The 19,627-nt window shown below is 35.9% G+C and overlaps 2 protein-coding genes across 2 annotated transcripts in view; both read left to right on the top strand.

Annotated features, from left to right (window-relative positions):
- LOC140141167 (uncharacterized) overlaps positions 1 to 19,627 on the top strand; it is a 261,114-nt gene that overhangs the window by 42,198 nt on the left and 199,289 nt on the right. The window lies entirely within an intron of this gene.
- The window catches only part of LOC140141172 (uncharacterized), a 47,186-nt gene that overhangs the window by 6,879 nt on the left and 20,680 nt on the right, over positions 1 to 19,627 (top strand). Inside the window, exons 2-3 of the mRNA XM_072162966.1 lie at positions 11,683 to 11,703; positions 12,779 to 12,878. Coding sequence (XP_072019067.1) covers positions 11,698 to 11,703; positions 12,779 to 12,878 — 106 coding nt within the window. The 5' untranslated portion in view covers positions 11,683 to 11,697. The remainder of the gene's footprint in view (positions 1 to 11,682; positions 11,704 to 12,778; positions 12,879 to 19,627) is intronic.

Below are 19,627 nucleotides of genomic sequence, written 5' to 3'. Positions count from 1 at the left end.
CGAGTGTTACTAAGTGATGTCAAAAAAACCATGTCCCCTCCTTTACAGCATTATTCTCTCTGCAATATATTTTTGCAGTTAGGTACCATGTTTTTAAATTACATTTTTAATAGCTCAAGGTGCAACCATTGTAGGGATAAGAACCAATTTTTGAAATTCACTATAGATTTTTTTCTTTTGCCACATCCAAAAATGTCCCTCCTTTACGCTTGATAATACAAAATCATGACTTTGTCTAATTTTATATATTCCCGCACTGATAGAGTGGTGAAAAGTAGTTAAATTTCATAATAGGAACTGCTGATGATAATTAAGTGTGATTTTTGGAGAAATAATTTGCAATTCCAATTTTAAGATTTCAGCCTGTCCAAAAACAATGTGTCCCCTCCTTTACGATCAATGGTTTTTGCATTTTTATTCAAATAATAGGATTGTCTTTGTTTGAACTAAAGAAAAGTGAACCTAGGAAGATGGGTTGGATACAAGCAGACATAAAATATCAAAATCCACTTGGGCAATGTTAGTATTTTGATTTTATGCTCCAAATAGTCAACAAAACTATGTAAAGGAGGGGACATTTTTGACACATTTTCCTTCCTATCTCAAAAACGCTAAGTAGCATGACCGCCAAACTTGACATGAGACAAGATACTAACCCACTGCTTCATGTAAATGCATATTTGTGTATATTTTACTTGTTTTGGTAAACTTGCAAGTAACTTCTCTTAGTCAAATTCAATATTTGAACCATTTCCATCAGTTAACATGATTCTGCGAAAAATTGATGTTTACATAATATACAATCTGTATATCATTTGAAAGCTATATTTGTCAGCAATAATATTAGACAACTTTGGATTTGAAAAAAAGGCAGTATCAAATCATTGTAATGCTGTTTGTAAACTTTGGTATTTGGCCATTTTCCTTCATATAGCCAATTAAAAAATAATATTTGAAAAAAATTTGTGGTTAAGTGGCTAAATAATTGTTAGAACTTGAAAATTTGATATATATTTAAACCACTTTAACATAAAAAACAATCACATTAAGATACTCTGATTTTGCACCCTTGTGAAACCCACTTGTGTACCCAGGGTTGCCAAAACTTTTTAGCCCAAGTCGCGGGTATTAGCCATGAAATGTCGCCCAAATAGCCAAAAAAATCGCCCAAAATCTTAAAGTCGATTTAGGGGGGTTCTACACCCCCGTTTTATTTTGAATTTTTGGAAAATGCTGAAATAAATTCCAAAAAACAACAAAAACTGAAAAAAAACTGGAAAAAAAATTAAATAAAAAAAAGTTGAAGAAACATTTAAAGTCGATTTGAGGGGGTTCTATACCCCCCCTTTATTTGGGAATTTTTGGGGAAAGCTGAAATAAATTATAAAAAACTAACAAAAAATGAAAAAAGTTGTAAAAAAAAAAAAAAAAAATTAAAAGATTTAAAAAACGGCTCAGGGGGGTTCTACACCCCTTTCTTTCTATTTTTTTAATGCTGAAAAAACTTTAAAAAAGTGTTTTTTGTTATAGGCCTAGGCCTACTGTAAGGAAAATTTATTTGTGAATTTTTGTGGAAATATATAAACTAACAATATTGAAAGAAAAAAATGTTTAAACTGCAAATTGAAATAATGCAAAACTAACAAACATTTTCAAAAATGTAAGAAAAAATTAACTGCAAGGAAAATAAAATGTTGACTTTTGACGGGGTTCTGCACTATCTTTTTTAATTTTTCGGAAATGCTGAAACAAATTTAATACAAACAAACGAACAAAAATTATTTTAAAAAATGCCAGGAAAACAAACAAATTAATTAATAGACATGCCATTCATTGCAATGGGGATAGGCCTACAAATATTTGCCTTCAGCTGAGTGATAACAACATGTGCATGTACTATTTTTAATTAAATTCAACACGGCCGTTTGGTTTTTTTTATCATCATGCCGTTTTAAAAGAAAATGTGCGGTAGGTGTTTAAACATTTTTATTTCAAAAGAACTGCCGCAAACGAAAAAAAACACCAAAAACTTATGTTGAAGTAGACTGAACTTGGCACCCGCTGACACTAAGAAGCTACTTAAGTCGAAAGTCGTCTTAAACCACTTGTGAGTATTTAGATGGGAATATTCTAAGGATAATCCTCCAGCTCAAGTGGTCTTTAGCAACAACATGTGATGCGATTAACCAGCCCCCTCCCTATGCGTCCCATTGTCATGGGAAGCACACTGACCACAGAGTGTTTTGTAACTTTTGTTTATTGAATTAGTTGTTTGGTGCTTTTGTTGAATGACCATCGGAAAAATTGGCAATCATGATCAAAAAGTTTTGAAGTCGGCTTTGTCACAAATCGCCCAACATTTAAGACATTTCGCGGGTGAGATTTTCAAAGTAGCCCAAATGTCGCGAAATCGCGGGAGCACTTTCTTTGTCGCGGGACGGAAGTTGAAAATCGCCCAATTGGGCGCCGAAATCGCGGGTTTGGCAACCCTGTGTGTACCCTGATTGTGAAACAGCCCAAGCTATGTGTTTAGAGAGCATGTTCACTACTAAGTACAGAGAAGCAATATGCAAATAGACAACTCCAGAGGACAATAGGGTATTGTCCTAATTGACAGGATGTGAATGTCAAGAGGGGTCGCAATCAATAGAAGAGAAATAGATTGAAAAGAGGATATAGGACTAAATGGGAAAAAAAGTGTCACTCAAACATATAATAAGAAACCGCATTATCAATCAGTTCCTGAGGCGCTTCAGAAGAGAAAATATGAAGCAGATTCAACATGGTTAAGACAAGACAGATTTGGGGATATAGACGAGAGACAAACAAGGGGGGGTCCTAGGTCCGGAACCATGACGGCTGCAGGGGATAGTTGTTTTAGTCAACTACCTTTAAAAAAATGGACAATTAAATTAAGGGATACATGAAAACCAGTATGTCGGATGGTATTGTTTACAAGGGCACATTTTGCATTGCCCATGCAGGATAATGGCATATTTCACACTTAAAATGACCAGTTTCATCACATGTACTTTCCTGCAGTCTGATTGAACAAAAGTAGGATGTTCTGTACAATGTACACAATATGCAAATTAGCCTAGGATAAGGCTAATGAAGTGAAATGATTAGTTTCCAATCACAGTTTTTTCAGTGAAATATGAGGTCATGATTTCATTATTCATTATTTTGGAAAATTTCAGTATTGTCAAAACTTTTGTTTATAGCTATTACCTATATTGTTGATGAAAGACCATCTCAAAACAGGTATTAATGCTAAGATCATCATTACAGACATTTTTCAACAGATTAAAAAAAAAATCTGAATTTGGTTGTTTTTTTAAGTGTTTGCAATTTATGTAGTCACTTGAAACATGACGAGGTAATCCTTAAATTCCATTATTTACTACATCCTCTACCTCTACAACTAAGGAAAACTGCTGATTATGATCAGCTGGGGATGTCAGACATTTTGAGAGTTTCAATTTTGATTATTGCCATCTGAATTTGAAACATGACGAGGTAATCCTTAAATTCCATTATTTACTACATCCTCTACCTCTACAACTAAGGAAAACTGCTGATTATGATCAGCAGGGGATGTCAGACATTTTGAGAGTTTCAATTTTGATTATTGCCATCTGAATTTGCAGATATTTTTTGACTTTTTTATGAAAATAATGAAAGTTTCGGTCTAAGAATCAACTTTCATTAGACTAATCTGTGCAGAACAAGGTGTAGCACATATGTGCAGAGTGCAAATATACATGCTTTGCACAGGGCACTGTGGGATGAGCACAGTCTTTCTTGCTTCTTTTACATCATTTTGTGTACCGGTGATCAAGCAAAATGAGCTTCTGATTGGTGTAGAGCGAAAACTACGGTATAAAAAACATGTCATACCTGAGACCATAATACCCACCTCGAGTCTCAGTGCCATACAGAGTGCCTATTTTGGCTACGAGTCATTTAGTCTATAGTGGCATTTATTTCTTCAACGTTTACCTTTATAAAGTGCACTTTATGTCTAAGTTTTCTTCTCTGTTTTCTTTTCTTCACTGGGGTGAGTGTGTACACATGTATAATACAAATTTTGAAGCGCTAAAAAATCCAAATTTCAATGTACTTGAAGCCCTTGAGGCCCTACATCAGGGCCCTTAGTTATCATGAAAAGTGTTGGGATTTAAAATTACAGACTAGACTATTTTCAATTACACAAAATAATGTAAAAAAGTCAGTAATTGGAATTAAAATATATGAGCTTACCTTCAAAGTGAACACACACATGTGTAAGCAGACATGTGTGAGCAGATTAGAAGCCAGAAAAACTGTGCTACATGTACACCTTGTTCTGCTAATTTGCATATCGTGTACATTGTACAGAAAATCCTACTTTTAGCTGGTTTTCATGTCGGACGGAAAAAAATGTAGCCCTTAATTTGTCCATTTTTTTAAAGGTAATTGACTAAAACATGCAATCTATTGATTCATTTTCTACATTTTAAATTAATGGATACTTCACAGGAATAAATAAATAAAATTTTGAGTAGTTTTTACAGGAAAAACTTCTTGGAAAATTCATGCATGTCGTCGGACAGAAAATTTAGTGTTTACATTTCTAAAATTGCAAGAAATCTAAAGTTGATGACATATGGTTTTAATTTTTATATTTATCAACTTAGTAAGGTGTATATTTATTGTGCAAGTACAAAGAAATAAAACAATTGAATTATAAGTGCTCAAGGAGCCCCTGTTATTTGTTTCCAAAAATTCCGTCCGACATGCTTGTGTTTTTGTATACCTGTGAAAAAACATCAAAATAAAAACTAAATTTTGTAGTTTTCACAAGAAAAATATTATTTTATGAAAGGATAGATATGAATCTTACATAAAATGTACTGTAACTTCATTTAGAAGGAAGTTTCAAAATTGAGCAAGTTGATGACCCATTTTAAAACAGGGCCTACATGTACATGTATAGAATAAGTGCGCCCACATGATCCCACTTTTTTTACTTGCAATCAGTTATACATAAGCCCCTCATCCAAAATATAAGAATCATGTTGGTGCACATTTTTATTATGGGTCAAAGTTCCATTTTTATGCTGCACATAGGCAAATATGCATCACTTTAGCACAAAGCTTGACCTTTGATCTCTTTTATATTAGTGCGCCCACTTGATCTCAAGTACCTGTTACTTTTTTTTTTGTCTACCAGTTGCCAAATAAGCTAGACAATGAAAAATAAAAGTGGGATCTTGTTGGCGCATATCTTTTTTTGATGCAGTAAAAAGTCCACATTGTGCTACGCGTCATTAATGAGGGGAAAAGAGGGCAATTATTGACCTCTACAATGAGGCTAAGTCCATTTTCAAAAAATCAGAAAAATATGAAGATCAAGAGATCCCAAGTTAATTTTTTCAGTACTTGCAATTTCATTTCATTTCATTTCATATTTATTTAGTCTTATCAACATCAACAATTGACATTTTAAAAGGCACATATAGAAAATACTTATATACATTTTATAAAAACAGAATAAGAATATAAACAGCACAAATTTATAGAGAGCACGTTGATAAGACCAAGGATAGCCCAAAAAGCCATGGAGGCTTATTCCCATTGGGGTCCTTTAAAGGGGACAACATCAATGACAAAAGAAGGAAACAAACGAAACAGTCAAGTACTAGAACTACCCCCTTCTTGTGATCTTGCTTTTGTAGCAAGATGAGCAATTACTTCTTTTTCGAAGTTGGCATAGCCATTGATGGATTTAATATTGCTTGGGAGACAGTTCCAGGCCTTGAAAAATTGGAAGGTGGTACTACCAATTTGCCCATGAAACTTTGGAACAACAAAATTGAGGTGGCTATCCCTGGTATTATACCGGTGTCTTTCAGTTACTTTTATAAAATGGTCACTCAGATAATCTGGAGACATGTTATTAAAAATTTTAAAAGCATGGTTATTGTTTAACTCTATCAACAGTATTTAAAAACTCAAGCCTATCAAGTTCAGTCTGGCCAACATGTGTCCGTGAGTCCAGACCAAGAATGAACCTAACAGTTTTATTTTGCATGACTTGAAGTTTATTTTGGAGATTTTTAGAAAGACCAGAGAACCAAGAAAAACAAGAATAATCAAAATAGCACTGAATCAAAGCAGACACTAAAGTTTTGCGAGTTTTTTGATCAAGAAACTGAGCTTGTCTGAATAAAAACTTGAGTCTTGCACCAGCCTTTTTTAGAACCATATTAGCTATTGATTCACCTGATAAGTACTGATCTAATGTGATACCCAAATATTTAACAAATTGGGTAGATTGGATAGGTTCATTATTGCACATGACATTAAAATCACATTGTTTCTTCAATTTCCTGTGTGAACCAAACAGAATAGCCTTGGTCTTACCCAAGTGAAGAGACAGCTTATTGTCAATAAGCCACTGTTGACAAGACTCCAATTCCTTGCTGAGCTTGGAAGAAATTTCCTTTGGATCTTTGCCGTCAATAAGCAATGCACTATCGTCTACATAAAGTAAAAGCTTACAGTCAACACTACTCGGCATGTCGTTGACGTAGCAGAGAAATAAAAGTGGCCCCAGGACACTGCCTTGGGGCACACCGCATGTAATTGCCATAGGTTTGGAGTTGGATTTATTAACACAGACTATCTGCTGTCTCTCACTTAGGTAAGACCTAAACCAATCTACTGATTCAATCCCCATTGCACGGAGCTTATTGCACAAAATATTGTGGTTGACCGTGTCAAAGGCTTTCTGTAGGTCCAACATCACCATACCAGTGTAATTGCCTTGAGAAATCTGTGTACGCACGTGATCAGTGAGGCGAATAAGGCAAGTGTCGGTAGAGTAAGTACCTCTAAAACCAGATTGATGGGAATAAAGAAGACGATGGTCAGTTAAATACTGGTAAAGTTGATTGTGCACAGACTTCTCAAGAATCTTTGAGATTACACTTAGTATGCTGATGGGCCTATAGTTACCAACCATTGATCTACTACCTTTTTTAAATAGTGGGGTGACACATGCACACTTCAATTCAACAGGAACTGAATTGGTTAAGATAGACAAATTAATAATAATAGTAATAGGATCTTTCAGGACAGAAGCCCCATCCCTTAGAAATTTAGCAGGAATGTTGTCCAATCCAGTACTTTTATTAGGACGTAATTTGCACAATTCAGAAAAGACAAAATCAGTGGTAACAGGAGAGAGTTTAAAACTACATTCAGTGATACCTTTATCAGAATAAAACTTCTGGAATTTTTGCAAGTCAGTGCTGAATTCATTTTTAGTGAGAGGAAGCTTTTTGACAAGGTTACTAGCAACAGTGGTATAAAAAGTGTTGATGTGATCAGCAACTTTAGTAGAATCAAAACAAGTTTCACCATCAATTTCCAAAACAACTTTGCTGCTCTTTAGTTTTAGTACTGTAGCCAAGGGCTTTCAACTGCTGCCAAAGTTTTTTGGGGTTATTTTTATGCTCATCAATTTTAATACTAAAATACTCAGCTTTTGCTCTTTTAATATCCCTTTGAATTTTGTTTCTAACTTTACAGTACTGTTTGTAAAGATCAGCATTTGAGCGGTCTTCCTATAAATCATAAAGAAGTTGGTCCCTTGTCCGAATACTTTCAAGAATTGTATCATCCATCCAAGGTTCTGTTCTTGACTTCAACCGGATTTGTTTCATCGGTGCAATATCATCAATAATTTTCAGAAGTATGGTAAACAGGTCCCATGCATGGTTATAAAACATTAGTACATTTGTACACAGAAGACCAATTTATGGAGGAAAGTTTGGACAAGAAAATGTCTTTACTGTAGTTCTTAGTAGACCTGATATTAATAACTCTATGCTGACCTACCTGACCTCTGACAGCTTTTCGAGTACAAAATATTAGGAGATGATCGCTGAGACCAATACTGATCGTACCAGATTGACACATCTTCTCAGGATTGTTAGTGAGAATATGATCAATACAAGTTGATGTTGTATTGGTAATATGAGTGGCTGTGGTGATTAGCCGGGTGATTAGCTGTCGGAGATCAAATAGGTTCAAGATATGCAAATTTTATTTCAGTAAGCTTAAATTTCGAAAAGGGATGTTCCACTGTCCGTTTCACACTAAATATGCAAATTATGCGTTAAATATGCGAATTACGTATTGAAAACCTTACCGTAATTTTATCATAAGTGTTAAATTAATTAAAAACACATTATCAATCAGAAAAATAGCCTTTTTACAATGAAAATTAATTTTACTGAAAAATATCTTAAATATCGCCGCTTGAAAACAATACAATACAAAAGAAATATGCCACATGTAAAAGTATACGAAGAACGTAATTTAATCTAATTTTCTTTTAGCCTTTTCTGCTCCAATCGAATGTTACTCCGGAATCTAATGTCTGATTTCATTCAAACAAAAAAGCAAATTATAGCTGAAACTTTACAGTATTTAATTAAGAAGAAATCATAAAAAGGTATCCAAACACCAAATTCCTCAAAATGACCACTTCAGTGTCTCCTTAATTAATAATAAGCATGGGTAAAAAGCAGAAAAGCCAAAATAACTCTGAACAATTTGGAGTAATGAATTGCAATGCAAGGAGTTGACAGGAGTTTGTTTTTTGCTGTTTCGGTGTGCATGTTCTCATCATTGATGGTTTGGTGTACTGTCATGTAACATGGATGTATAAGCGTGATCCTAATAACATGCCTTTCTCGGTGACCCAAACTAATTTCAAGACCTCTTCTACGTACATCCCCTTACCAAACACAACTGCCTAATAGACAGTTAATAGGCAGTTCATAGGCAGTTGAAGACAAATGACTGCCTAATCAAACTATCAACAAGAAGTTGCTGGAAAATTAGGCAGTTGAAGGCCTGTGACTTAGGCAGTCAAAAGAGCTTGACCGATATGAAGGTCTATAATAGGCAGTCACTATATGAAGCTCTAATACTTTGATTTTTTATCTAATCAAAATGAAGCTCTAATACTTATGATTTTTTCATCATCAAAATGAAGCTCTAAATGAAGCTCTAATAGGCAGTCAGACCTAATAGACAGTCAGAAGCTAATTTGCATAAGTCATGACCCGGTCACATGATCACCAACTGCCATTTCAAATTTGCTGTTGGATTCAACAAGCTGTTCTTTAGATGGTGCATGGTGTTTTAATGGTCTCTTCACACAAATCATTCATTCTTTATGGGGAATTTTATACTACAGATGACTATATACACCTGTTGATGCACAGGTAAATTAAAGGTTTGCAGGGTTGAATTGCAACTAGTATAAATGTTGTAAGCTTATCAACTGCATGTACAGATAATGTGTGTGCACAGGCTGCTGAATTTTGCAGTATGTATTTGCAATTGCATGTATCCAAAATTAGTTTTCTGTGATAACCTTGCTTGAAATTGGATTCATATATCATTGGCAATAACTGATACGTCTAAAAGGTTGGGGATCGGAGGTATAGTGGTACAATATGCCGCAAAGTATAGCATGTGGTGTACTGATGGGCCCGGGTTGGCACTAGGAATCTGAAACTTAATTGTTAAAAACAAAATTGTCCGGGCCTTGGATTTTAGTTTTGCATTTTACTTTGTGTTATCATGTCATTATATGGTGTACAATTTATGCTTGGAACTCAAAATCATTTAGTGTTTAATCAGGAACAGGGCTGTCAACTCTCACACCTATACTCGTAGCGCAGTCTAAACGAGGAGACAGAAAAGCATAGTGTGTGAAGTGTATTAAACTGCACACTTTACATACAAAACGAGGAGTTTTCACAGGAATAGGAGGAGGTGTGTGAGGAGAACGCAAATACAATTATGGATCTCCTCGAATTGCCGAAAAAAGACGTCCTAACCCCGGGGGTTCTCTACTTTCAGAAGCTCATCAAATTACTGCTTTTTGGGTCTAACCTCCTCAAATTCCTGTGTTTGTAAACACTCAACTCCTGGTTTCGCACGCGGTGCACACGCACATTGGCCGTGAGTCTCACGCATTGGGCCACTTTCTCACGGTCTCACGCCAGGGTAGTATAATCTCACTCCTAGGTAGTAAATCTCACGCAAAACGCTGGAAAATGAGTAAAATCTCACGCATCATCAAAATAATTTGTTGCTCCTACCCATGCGCGTATTTTGGGGGGGCTTTGGGGGCGCCAGCCCCCCGGGGTAAAAGCAAGGGGCGGCGAAAATGAAGGGGCGGCGGAAGAAGAAGGGGCAGCAAAAACGAAGGGGCGGCAAAAAGAATTAGTAAATAAAAAAGGGCGGAAAAATTTGATAAAGCATAAAAAAAATTTAAAAATGTGCTGCTTTTAGGGCGCTAGCGCCTGAAACCTTTTTTTTTTTTTTTTTTTTTTTTTTTTTTTTTTTTACTCTTTTCAAACGACCGAGAAAAAAATTGGGTCAACCTTTTCGGGCTTTTGAGGAAGGGGCGGCAAAATTGGATTTTCTAAAGCCCCCTGGGGTTTGGGCAGCCACGGTACGCCACTGCTACCCCTAACCCCCCCCCGCTTTTCAGATTCTCGAACACCATGGCTCAAATAATGGGTCAAAATGAACAAAAATATGGTGAAAAGATGTCATGTTGACCAGAAAAAAACTGCAAATTGCTTTAATTGTTGGCTGCCTGCTGAGATTTGAGGCTTCATTGAAAGAAATTATGGCATGTCGATTGATAGTCAGCCGAGGGCATGCTACAATCAAACATTCCCCAATAATAACCAAAATGGAAAGTAAGTACTTCGATTCATGAAAACAAGTTTCCACAGCAAATCGGGAGACGTCCAGCGATCTTCCTGTAGAATCACAAGCTTCCGTTTTATTTGAGGCTGTTGACGACTGCAAGGACTGTCTTTTGGAATTGCAGGAGAACGTTTTAGGTCCGATGGAGCCTTCAAGGAGAGCTGTTTTATAGTGCATTTGCAATAGAATGTAAGGAGAAAATGGTCATCTAAGGAGAGTTAAAAATCACTCTCCTATATCGGATTTAAGGAGGGCAGCTAGAGTGATTGCTCTCACTCTCCTCAAAAGGCATGTCCCTGCAACTGCTTGGATTAGAGCTTCATCTGAGGCAGTCAACTGCCTAATTTAGAGCTTCATTTGACTGCCTCAATTAGAGCTTCATTAGAGACTGTCGACTGCCTAAATTAGAGCTTCATTTTAGGCAGTCAACTGCCTAAATTAGTGCTTCTTTTGAGGTTGACAACTGCCTAAATTAGAGCTTCATTTGAGGTGAACTGCCTAAATTAGAGCTGAAGGTGAAGGTCTAAGAACTGCCTATAGTGCTTCATTTTGCCCATTTTACAGGTCTAGGTACTGCCTATGTGCTTTCAGGTCTATATAGAGCTTCATATATCAACAGCTTCAAGTGACTGCCTGTATTAACTGCTTAACAGACTGCCTAATAACTGCCTAATGAAGGCTTTCATTTCGGTAAGGGTCTACATTGAGGCTGAGAAATTATTATGTGTTGCTTGGTGCAAGGTATCCTTGCTATGAGGGAACATGAAAAAGTCAACATGAGATTAAAGGTCCAATGAGGTCAGAAGTCATGGCCTAAATTTGTGGCTCTTGAGCCGCAGTTAGTAGCTCTATAGTTGATCTTGTATTATATGTATTTTGATTAATATTTTACAGATTCAAGCTTTTGAAATGGCGGTAAGTAACTTCAAGACCCGCATTCAGCATTTCATAGAGGTTCTGGAGTATGACTTACAAACAAACAGTTTAGACTTATTATCACTATAGGATTGACTCTCTTTTGCGGGATGCACTCACATTCCAAGACATCCCCAATGCTGCAATTGATGGCCTGTTAACTGTATACAACTTTATACAGCCTGTCTCAAAAAAAATTGTGCAAGTGAAAAGCGCCCTCTCTGGCAATTAGAAAATACCGTTGTAAAATAATGCTTACATCAACGTCAAGGGTGTAGTCTTAGCTCTCAAATGCCGTTTGTTCTGTTCAATTTGCTTATTTTAATCTCGAGATATGTTTCGTTAAAGACGAAAGGGTAAAATCACAATTGTGCCACTTTTACTAGGGAAGAGGGCTTTACATGTAACAGTGATAGCATCAAGTTTTTCAAGAGTAATTCCTTCGTGAAATCAAAAGAATGCATCAATTACACAATACAAACTTTTTTGACTGTTTTTAATGTTTTATCATGATGCAGGAATGATGATTCTCTTTTTCCACTTCAAAGAGACAAATAAATATTTCACATTCTACTGTAAAAATGGATTTCACATTCTGCTGTTCTGCACGTGCATGTCAATGGTGGTAAATACTGTTCTCTTAGTCACTTTTAAGACATGTCTTAAAAGACATGTTAAAAGACAAACAAATATTGTGCACTTATACATGTTTATAGGTTAATGAACATGTATTATTACTTGTTGGGAGAGATATTAGACAAACTAATGCACACGTACTGATAATGATGCGTCTAATGCATGCGCCCCGAAAGGGGGGTGCATTAGACGCATCAACATCAGCTATCATTGATTAACATGTACAGCTCTCTTCCCTAGTAAAAGTGGCCAATTGTGATTTTACCCTTTCATTGTTAAATAAACATATCTCGAAATTGGAACAAGCAAATTGAACAGAACAAATGGCATTTGAGAGCTAAGACTGCGCCAGTGACGTTGATGTAAGCATTTTGTCACAACGGTATTTTCTAAATGCCAGAGAGGGCGCTTTTCACTTGCACAATTTTTTTTGAGACAGGCTGTATGTGATGTGCATGATGATTCACCTTGGGTGGAAACTGATGGAGTAGGACGGCCAAGGTGCCATATATCAGAGGAGCAGCTACATTTCTTCATAGGTAAGATTTATTTAAGTGACTAATGTGATTGCTGAACAGTATTATTACCAACATAACTTTAATTAACCTGAGTATTTTAGTAAATTGCCCATTTCATTAAAGTTTTCCTAATTAAAAAAATAGAATTCTCTCTAAAAAATAATTTTTGTACATATTTAAAACACCAATAACATACATGTACAAATCTTTTTGTGATGCAGTAAAAAGCCCACATTGTGCTATGTGTCATTAAGGGATCTAGAATGAGCGTTTATGGCGTTTTTACAGTATTTTTGTGGGACATGAGAGCACCTCAGGCGTATCGAATTGCATTCTGAATACGAAGCATGTCTTTCTGATATCAAATAATTTTCATTTTTTAAATTCACGATATAATACAAATTTTATGACAAATTATTAAAATTTGATATTTTTCAAATTTTGATATAACAGTCCTCGAAATAAATTTTATAAATCTAATGATATATTCTTAAAGTGTATGTAGCTGGGAGGAAAAGCCGACGATCAATTTATATTGAAGATTTTTTTTGGGTGTTTTGGGGAAAAAAATCCATATCTTCAATACGAAAGGTCAAAAATTTCAATTGATCGTCGGCTTTTCATCCCACCTACATACACTTTTAAAGTATAAATCATCAGATTTATAAAGTTTACTTCAAGTAGGGGAGATTGGGGTTAGTTGGAACGCGGGGTAAGTTGAAACATTGTATTTTTTTCTGACACAAAAAATTAATTTGGTAAAATACTGGCACCTAGTAATAGGTATTAGTAAGGGTCATCCACCAAATTAGCAACAGCACTGATGCCCCACCAGTGTTGGCTTGGGAAAGGAATATCTGTTTTTTGACTTGCTGACTAATTTTTTTACCCCTCAGAAAAGATGCATTATCTCCATGTTGTTTGAAGATTCAGGGGATTATTTTTTGAGTATCATAAGCACTAGTACCGGTAGTAAGTCCCAGAATAATGTTAAATAAAAGTTTAATTGTATTTCTTATTTTGTGTAATGAACTTTGAAATGTAAAAATAGGCATCGGGGTTAGTTGAAACTTTTGAGGTGGGGTTAGTTGCATACCTGCCAACATTGAAAACCCAGAAAACAGAGTACATGGCGAGCGTGAGGCGCGGCGCCAAGTAGTATCGCCTCTGACGGCAGGGGGGCCAGGGGCCCGCTTAAGGGCCCTTGGGGGGGTCCAGGGGCAAAGCCCCGGGGGGGGTTGAGGGGGCGAAGCCCCCCAAAGCTAGAGGGTTTCTACACTGTAAAAACCCTTATAAGCCCCTTCACATTAGACACATTTTATAGAAAAACAACAAGGTGAAAATGAAGCCCTAGGCTTTTATACACTTTGAGGAGGGATTTATACTCCATCTAGCAACAATTTCAACACATATTTGATGACTACAACCTTTGAAAAAAAATGTGAAAAAACATTCTGGGACCTGTTTTTATAAGTTTGAAAAATATGCTTCCTTCACACAGAAAATGTGCTTTTAAAAATGCAGTTTCCTATACTTTTGTACATAACGATCATTCATTGAAGCGATTTTTTGACTTTATAACAAGGCCTACGTGACTGATAGGACATTGATATGATGCACAATACAAAGGTGAAAATTTAAAAAAAAATCCATTTTTTCTTAATTTTTTCGAAGTTTTTGGCAACTTGAGAACCTCTAGACCTATTCTGAAGGTTGCATTTGAGGAGGGATTTATACTCCATATCTGGCAACAATTTCAACACATATTTGATGACTGCAACCTTTGAAAAATGTGAAAAAACATTCTGGGACTTGTTTTTACAAGTTTGAAAAATATGCTTCCTTCACATAGAAAATGTGCTTTTAAAAATGCAGTTTCCTATACTTTTGTACATAACGATCATTCGTTGAAGCGATTTTTTGGCTTTATAACAGGGCCTACGTGACTGACAGGACAATGATATGATGCACAATACAAAGTTAAAAATTCAAAAAAAAAAAACATTTAACAAAAAACATGTCAAAGTTTTTGTTGACTTTGGAGAAACACTAGACGTATTCTGAAGTGCTATGATCATTCACAGATGATTTAAAAAAAAAATTGGAAAACATTACAAAAAAATTACAGTTTGTTATCTTTAATATGGAAACCACTAACTAATGTTTACCTCTTCATCTATCACAATATTATACATGCATTGGTTTTCCATGCATTTTATAATATGTGCTAGATGAAGAGGTAAACATTAGTTAGTGGTTTGCATTATTAAGGATAACAAACTGTAATTTTTTTGTAATTTTTTAGAATTGTTTTCAAATTAACTGTGAATGATCCTAGCACTTCAGAATAGGTCAGTGGTTCTCCAAAGTCGCCGAAAACTTTGGAAAAGAAATTTTACAAAAATTTATTAAAAAAAAAAAAAAAAAAAAAAAAAAAAATTTTAAATTTTTTTTCCAGAAAATCGGAGTCCTCCGATTTTCGGGGTTTAAAACTCGGAAATCGGAGTAGCTCCGCGAAAATCGGAGTAGTTGGCAGGTATGTAGTTGACACGTGAAAATCGCATCTAAAATATGGTTAAAAATGTGACTTTTTAAAAATTTGTAACATGTTTACCATTTCTTCAATATTGCTTTAATATGGTTAAAAAGCAATAATACAAGCAAAAAGTGCACACAGAAAGTACATTTTATAATATTTTAGGCTTCTCATATTTTGGTCCATGGTGACACAAGTCACCTTGTGTCCAAAGTATTGTCCAGCATTCCCACATATTTATTTATTCATTTTTTCACACTGATTGTATGTTAAAGGGTGCCTTCAAGGGAAGTATAACCCTAACAACACACTAATAATTATTTTGAAATTTTTACAAGTCGTGTTTCAACTAACCCCACCCTATGTTTCAACTTACCCCAGGGGCGGGGTTAGTTGAAACACTTTTTTTCAAATTTTCAAAATAGATTATATGAATAATCATGCAGGTCCAATAAAGTTTATGGCTGTATTTGTAGCATGTTTATACTGATATGGTTAGTGTTTCTTGAAAGTAATCTATTTGGTTGGAAAAAGTCTTAACAAAATCAAGACTCGTAAGGCAACACACCCAAACGACATACCATCAAAAATTGTGAAAGAATTTGCTTTTGAACTAACAATGCCACTCACTCACATTTTTAATTCATGTCTGAATGAGGGTATATTCCCAGGGGTTTGGAAAACTTCGTCAATTACGCCAGTCCCTAAGGTTAAAAAAGCCAAGACTCTTGATAAACTGAGGCCTATAAGTCTCACGAAGTTGTTTGGTAGAATTTTTGAAAAATACTTGGCTGACTGGACCTTAGAGGATTTTTCTCGCATATTGACCCCAAACAATATGGCAATTTGCCGAATAGTTCCACCACGCATTATTTGGTTGATCTTGTCGACACAGTCCTTAGAGGAGTTGATAAGCCAGGCCATTATGCGTCATTATGTGCAATCGACTTCACTAAGGCCTTCGACAGGATCAACCATAATGTAGCAATCACGAAATTGATTGATATTGGTGTTCGTAGATCTATAATACCGGTTATATGCAATTTTCTAACCAATCGTAAACAGACTGTTAGGATACAAGGCAAGTCGTCTACATCTCTCCACGTATGGGGTGGTGTTCCGCAAGGGACCAACTTTGGCCCCATAATTTTCTCTGCTGTGGCAAATGACTCTGCCATTGATGCCCCACTGCGGTGGAAATATGTGGACGATTTAACCCTTGGGGAAATTGTTTGTGTGAAGTCCAAAGGCAGCTCCCAGTTGCAAAATGATCTTAACCAACTTGGGACTTGGTGCAATGAAAATGATATGGTTCCCAAGCCAGAGAAATGTCACATTATGCATGTTTGCTCTCTAAGAAACGAGCCCCAGTTTCCAGTTTTTACTATCAATGGCAAGAAGGTCGATACCACTAACAGTATGAAACTTCTGGGAGTCACAATTCAAAACAATCTCCAGTGGGATATCCAAGTTGGACAAATGATTACAAAGGCTTCAAAGAGAATGTACATGCTCTATGTTCTTAAGCGATTCAGAGCTTCTGCTAGTGATCTGACCTCGGTCTACCAAATGTACGTGCGTCCGGTATTAGAATATGCCAGTCCTCTGTGGCACAGTAGTATCACTAAACACCAAGCTGACCAGATGGAACTTATCCAAAAGCGCGCCTGCCGTATAATACTCGGTAACCAGTACAGCTCGTATTCAGAGGCTCTGAAGACGCTTGAGCTCTGTTCTCTTGTTGAAAGGCGGGAACATCTCCTTAGAGGTTTTGGCGAGAGCATTTTGAAATCAGAGCGTCACAACAGGATGCTCCCTGCTCCCAAAAGTAAAAGACACGGTAAAAACCTCAGGAATGCTCAACAACTTGACCCGCCTAGATGCAAGAGAACTCGCTACCAAAAATCAACAATTCCTGCAGTTGTGAATCTTTTAAATTCTTGATTTGTTGTTTGTCAAAATATGGTTTTTTGTTTTTTTATATTTCTGTGTTTTTTGATGTATGCATTGTTAACCAGATGTCTCAGTTTTCTGACTGTATTTCTGGATTTTTATACCGTAATAAATAAATAAAAAATAAATAAATTTGCGTTAAAAAGACGATTTGTGAAAAATGTTTCAACTAACCCCAATCTCCCCTACTGTTAAATATCAAAAATATCAATTTTTAGCTCATTTGCGCCAGCAAATGAACTATAGTCGTAGTCTAGATTTTTCTATGTTTTTTACTTTCTCTTGCTACATCGTTGGGTTGGTACAATTTGTGACCCTACTTCTCATACCCGACTTTTCATACCCCACTTGACCCAACTTTTTATCGTTATGATAAATCATTTTAGATATTTCAATGAATACTAAATAAAGTGTAAATGAAGTCTACCGAATTGAAAAGGCTAAATCAGTGTAATTTGTGAAAAATTATGAGTTAGAAATTATTATTTATAAACATCGCCCTTCCTCGTGCGCAGCCATAATCTCCAAACCAGTCGTTCATAAGTTACCTTTTCATGAGGAAGTATATCGGTCTGTCGCATTAAGATCTACGCATGGTGACATTATAAACGTAAATATTGTCATTGCATGTTATTCAGCCCTTTCACTGCTACCAACATTTGAGATTAATTGAGTATTGACTTCAGTGTACCGCTCAGTTGCTCCAAGCAAGTTCAATCAAGTTAGCATATCAAGGCTTAATTGGTCAACGCATTGTGATATTATAAGCAAACACTTATTGATTGGCTTGAGCAAACTTTATAACCAGGTTTAGGGAGTGTTCAGAACATTGGGGGGGCACTTGGAAATTGGAGTCAAAAAGTTTTGACCCCCTCTTCCTTCCTTCCATATACGTGCTTACCTCAACAGTTTGAGTATCAACGCACGGGCTTTACGTACGTGCACAGTTTTCCAGAGAACCTGACACTTTTTTGACCCCCCCCCATCTTTGGACATACAAAACCTTTTAGATCAACCCTTTCCAAGAATTTAAAAAACAACTAATGATTGCAGTAACGATCACAATCCCAATTTACATTATAACAAGTATGCACTAAGTTTAATGGTTGTACATTTTTTTTTAATTTATAGGCCTTTAGGCCTATTTCCTACACTGAAACATGCAAGTTTTATAGGGTGACTTGTATGAAGTTTAATTTCATTGTTTGCATTCTAATATTTTCATGTTTCATTCTTAGAACCAATAATTAGATAAAAATAACACAAGAAAGGGAAATTGAGAGAAACATCTGGGCACATACTCAAGATTTTTAGGGCTTTAGACTTGTTTATAGGGGCGTAATTTTTCTTGGTCAGTGGAAAAATATAAATTTCGGGGCAAAGACGCAAAAAATGTCGGTTGCATCAATTTGACCCGGTATTATCAGTGGAATATTATACATATACTCTTTTCTTATGTGACTGGATAAATGTAAAGTCTTCGAGCTTCCAAAAAGTAATGTTGTATGTTCTTGTTCTGTTGGTATTTTCTTGTTAAAATTGTTTGACCCCCGCCCCCTATCAGGAGCAAAAACTTTTTTGACTCCCCTTTTTGAAGACATAAAACTTTTTTGACCCCTCCATTTTGCCACCCCCAAAAGTATTTCTGAACAATCCTTAGTCCAGGCAATTAGAATTGCACAGGGCTCAAAACTCATCAATACTAATCACAATTTTGTATCTAAATATGGCTGAACGAGGCTTTGAAATTTGAGATGAGGAAATGCTTGAAAACGCTGTTCTTTATCAATAATATTAAGGAAATGTGTATGGTATTGGCTTAATATTTGATTACCAACGGAATAAACTGCGAATATCTAACAAAACTTTAAAAATAAGTCGGGTCAGGTGGGGTATGAAAAGTCGGGTATGAAAAGTAGGGTCACAAATTGTACCAACCCTACATCGTTTGAGTAATGGAGCTGGTAATTTGAGGGAGCGATCTTTGCATGATTGTTCATGATTGTATATTTAACTAGGAAAATTCGGACGGAAAGTGTGATTTTTGGAGCATTTTGTTCCGAAAATTTTTACAAAATTTCAGAGAATAGTCTCCTTTGCAGACTGTTTGTCGTGCTGATCATATTACAAACACTGTTCAAACTCCTTGTTCTTGAGATGCTGTGGCGTTTTGTAAAAGAGATGTAACAGAATTTTGCTTCAATGTTTGCTTTTCAGTGTTGCTTTGCCGGACCGATAGTACATTCGGCAAGTCAATCTAGATAAAGCACCAATTTGGGCT

Source organism: Amphiura filiformis, chromosome 19, assembly GCF_039555335.1.
Source record: "Amphiura filiformis chromosome 19, Afil_fr2py, whole genome shotgun sequence".
NCBI lineage: Eukaryota > Metazoa > Echinodermata > Ophiuroidea > Amphilepidida > Amphiuridae > Amphiura > Amphiura filiformis.
This window is presented reverse-complemented; position numbering and strand designations above follow the sequence as displayed.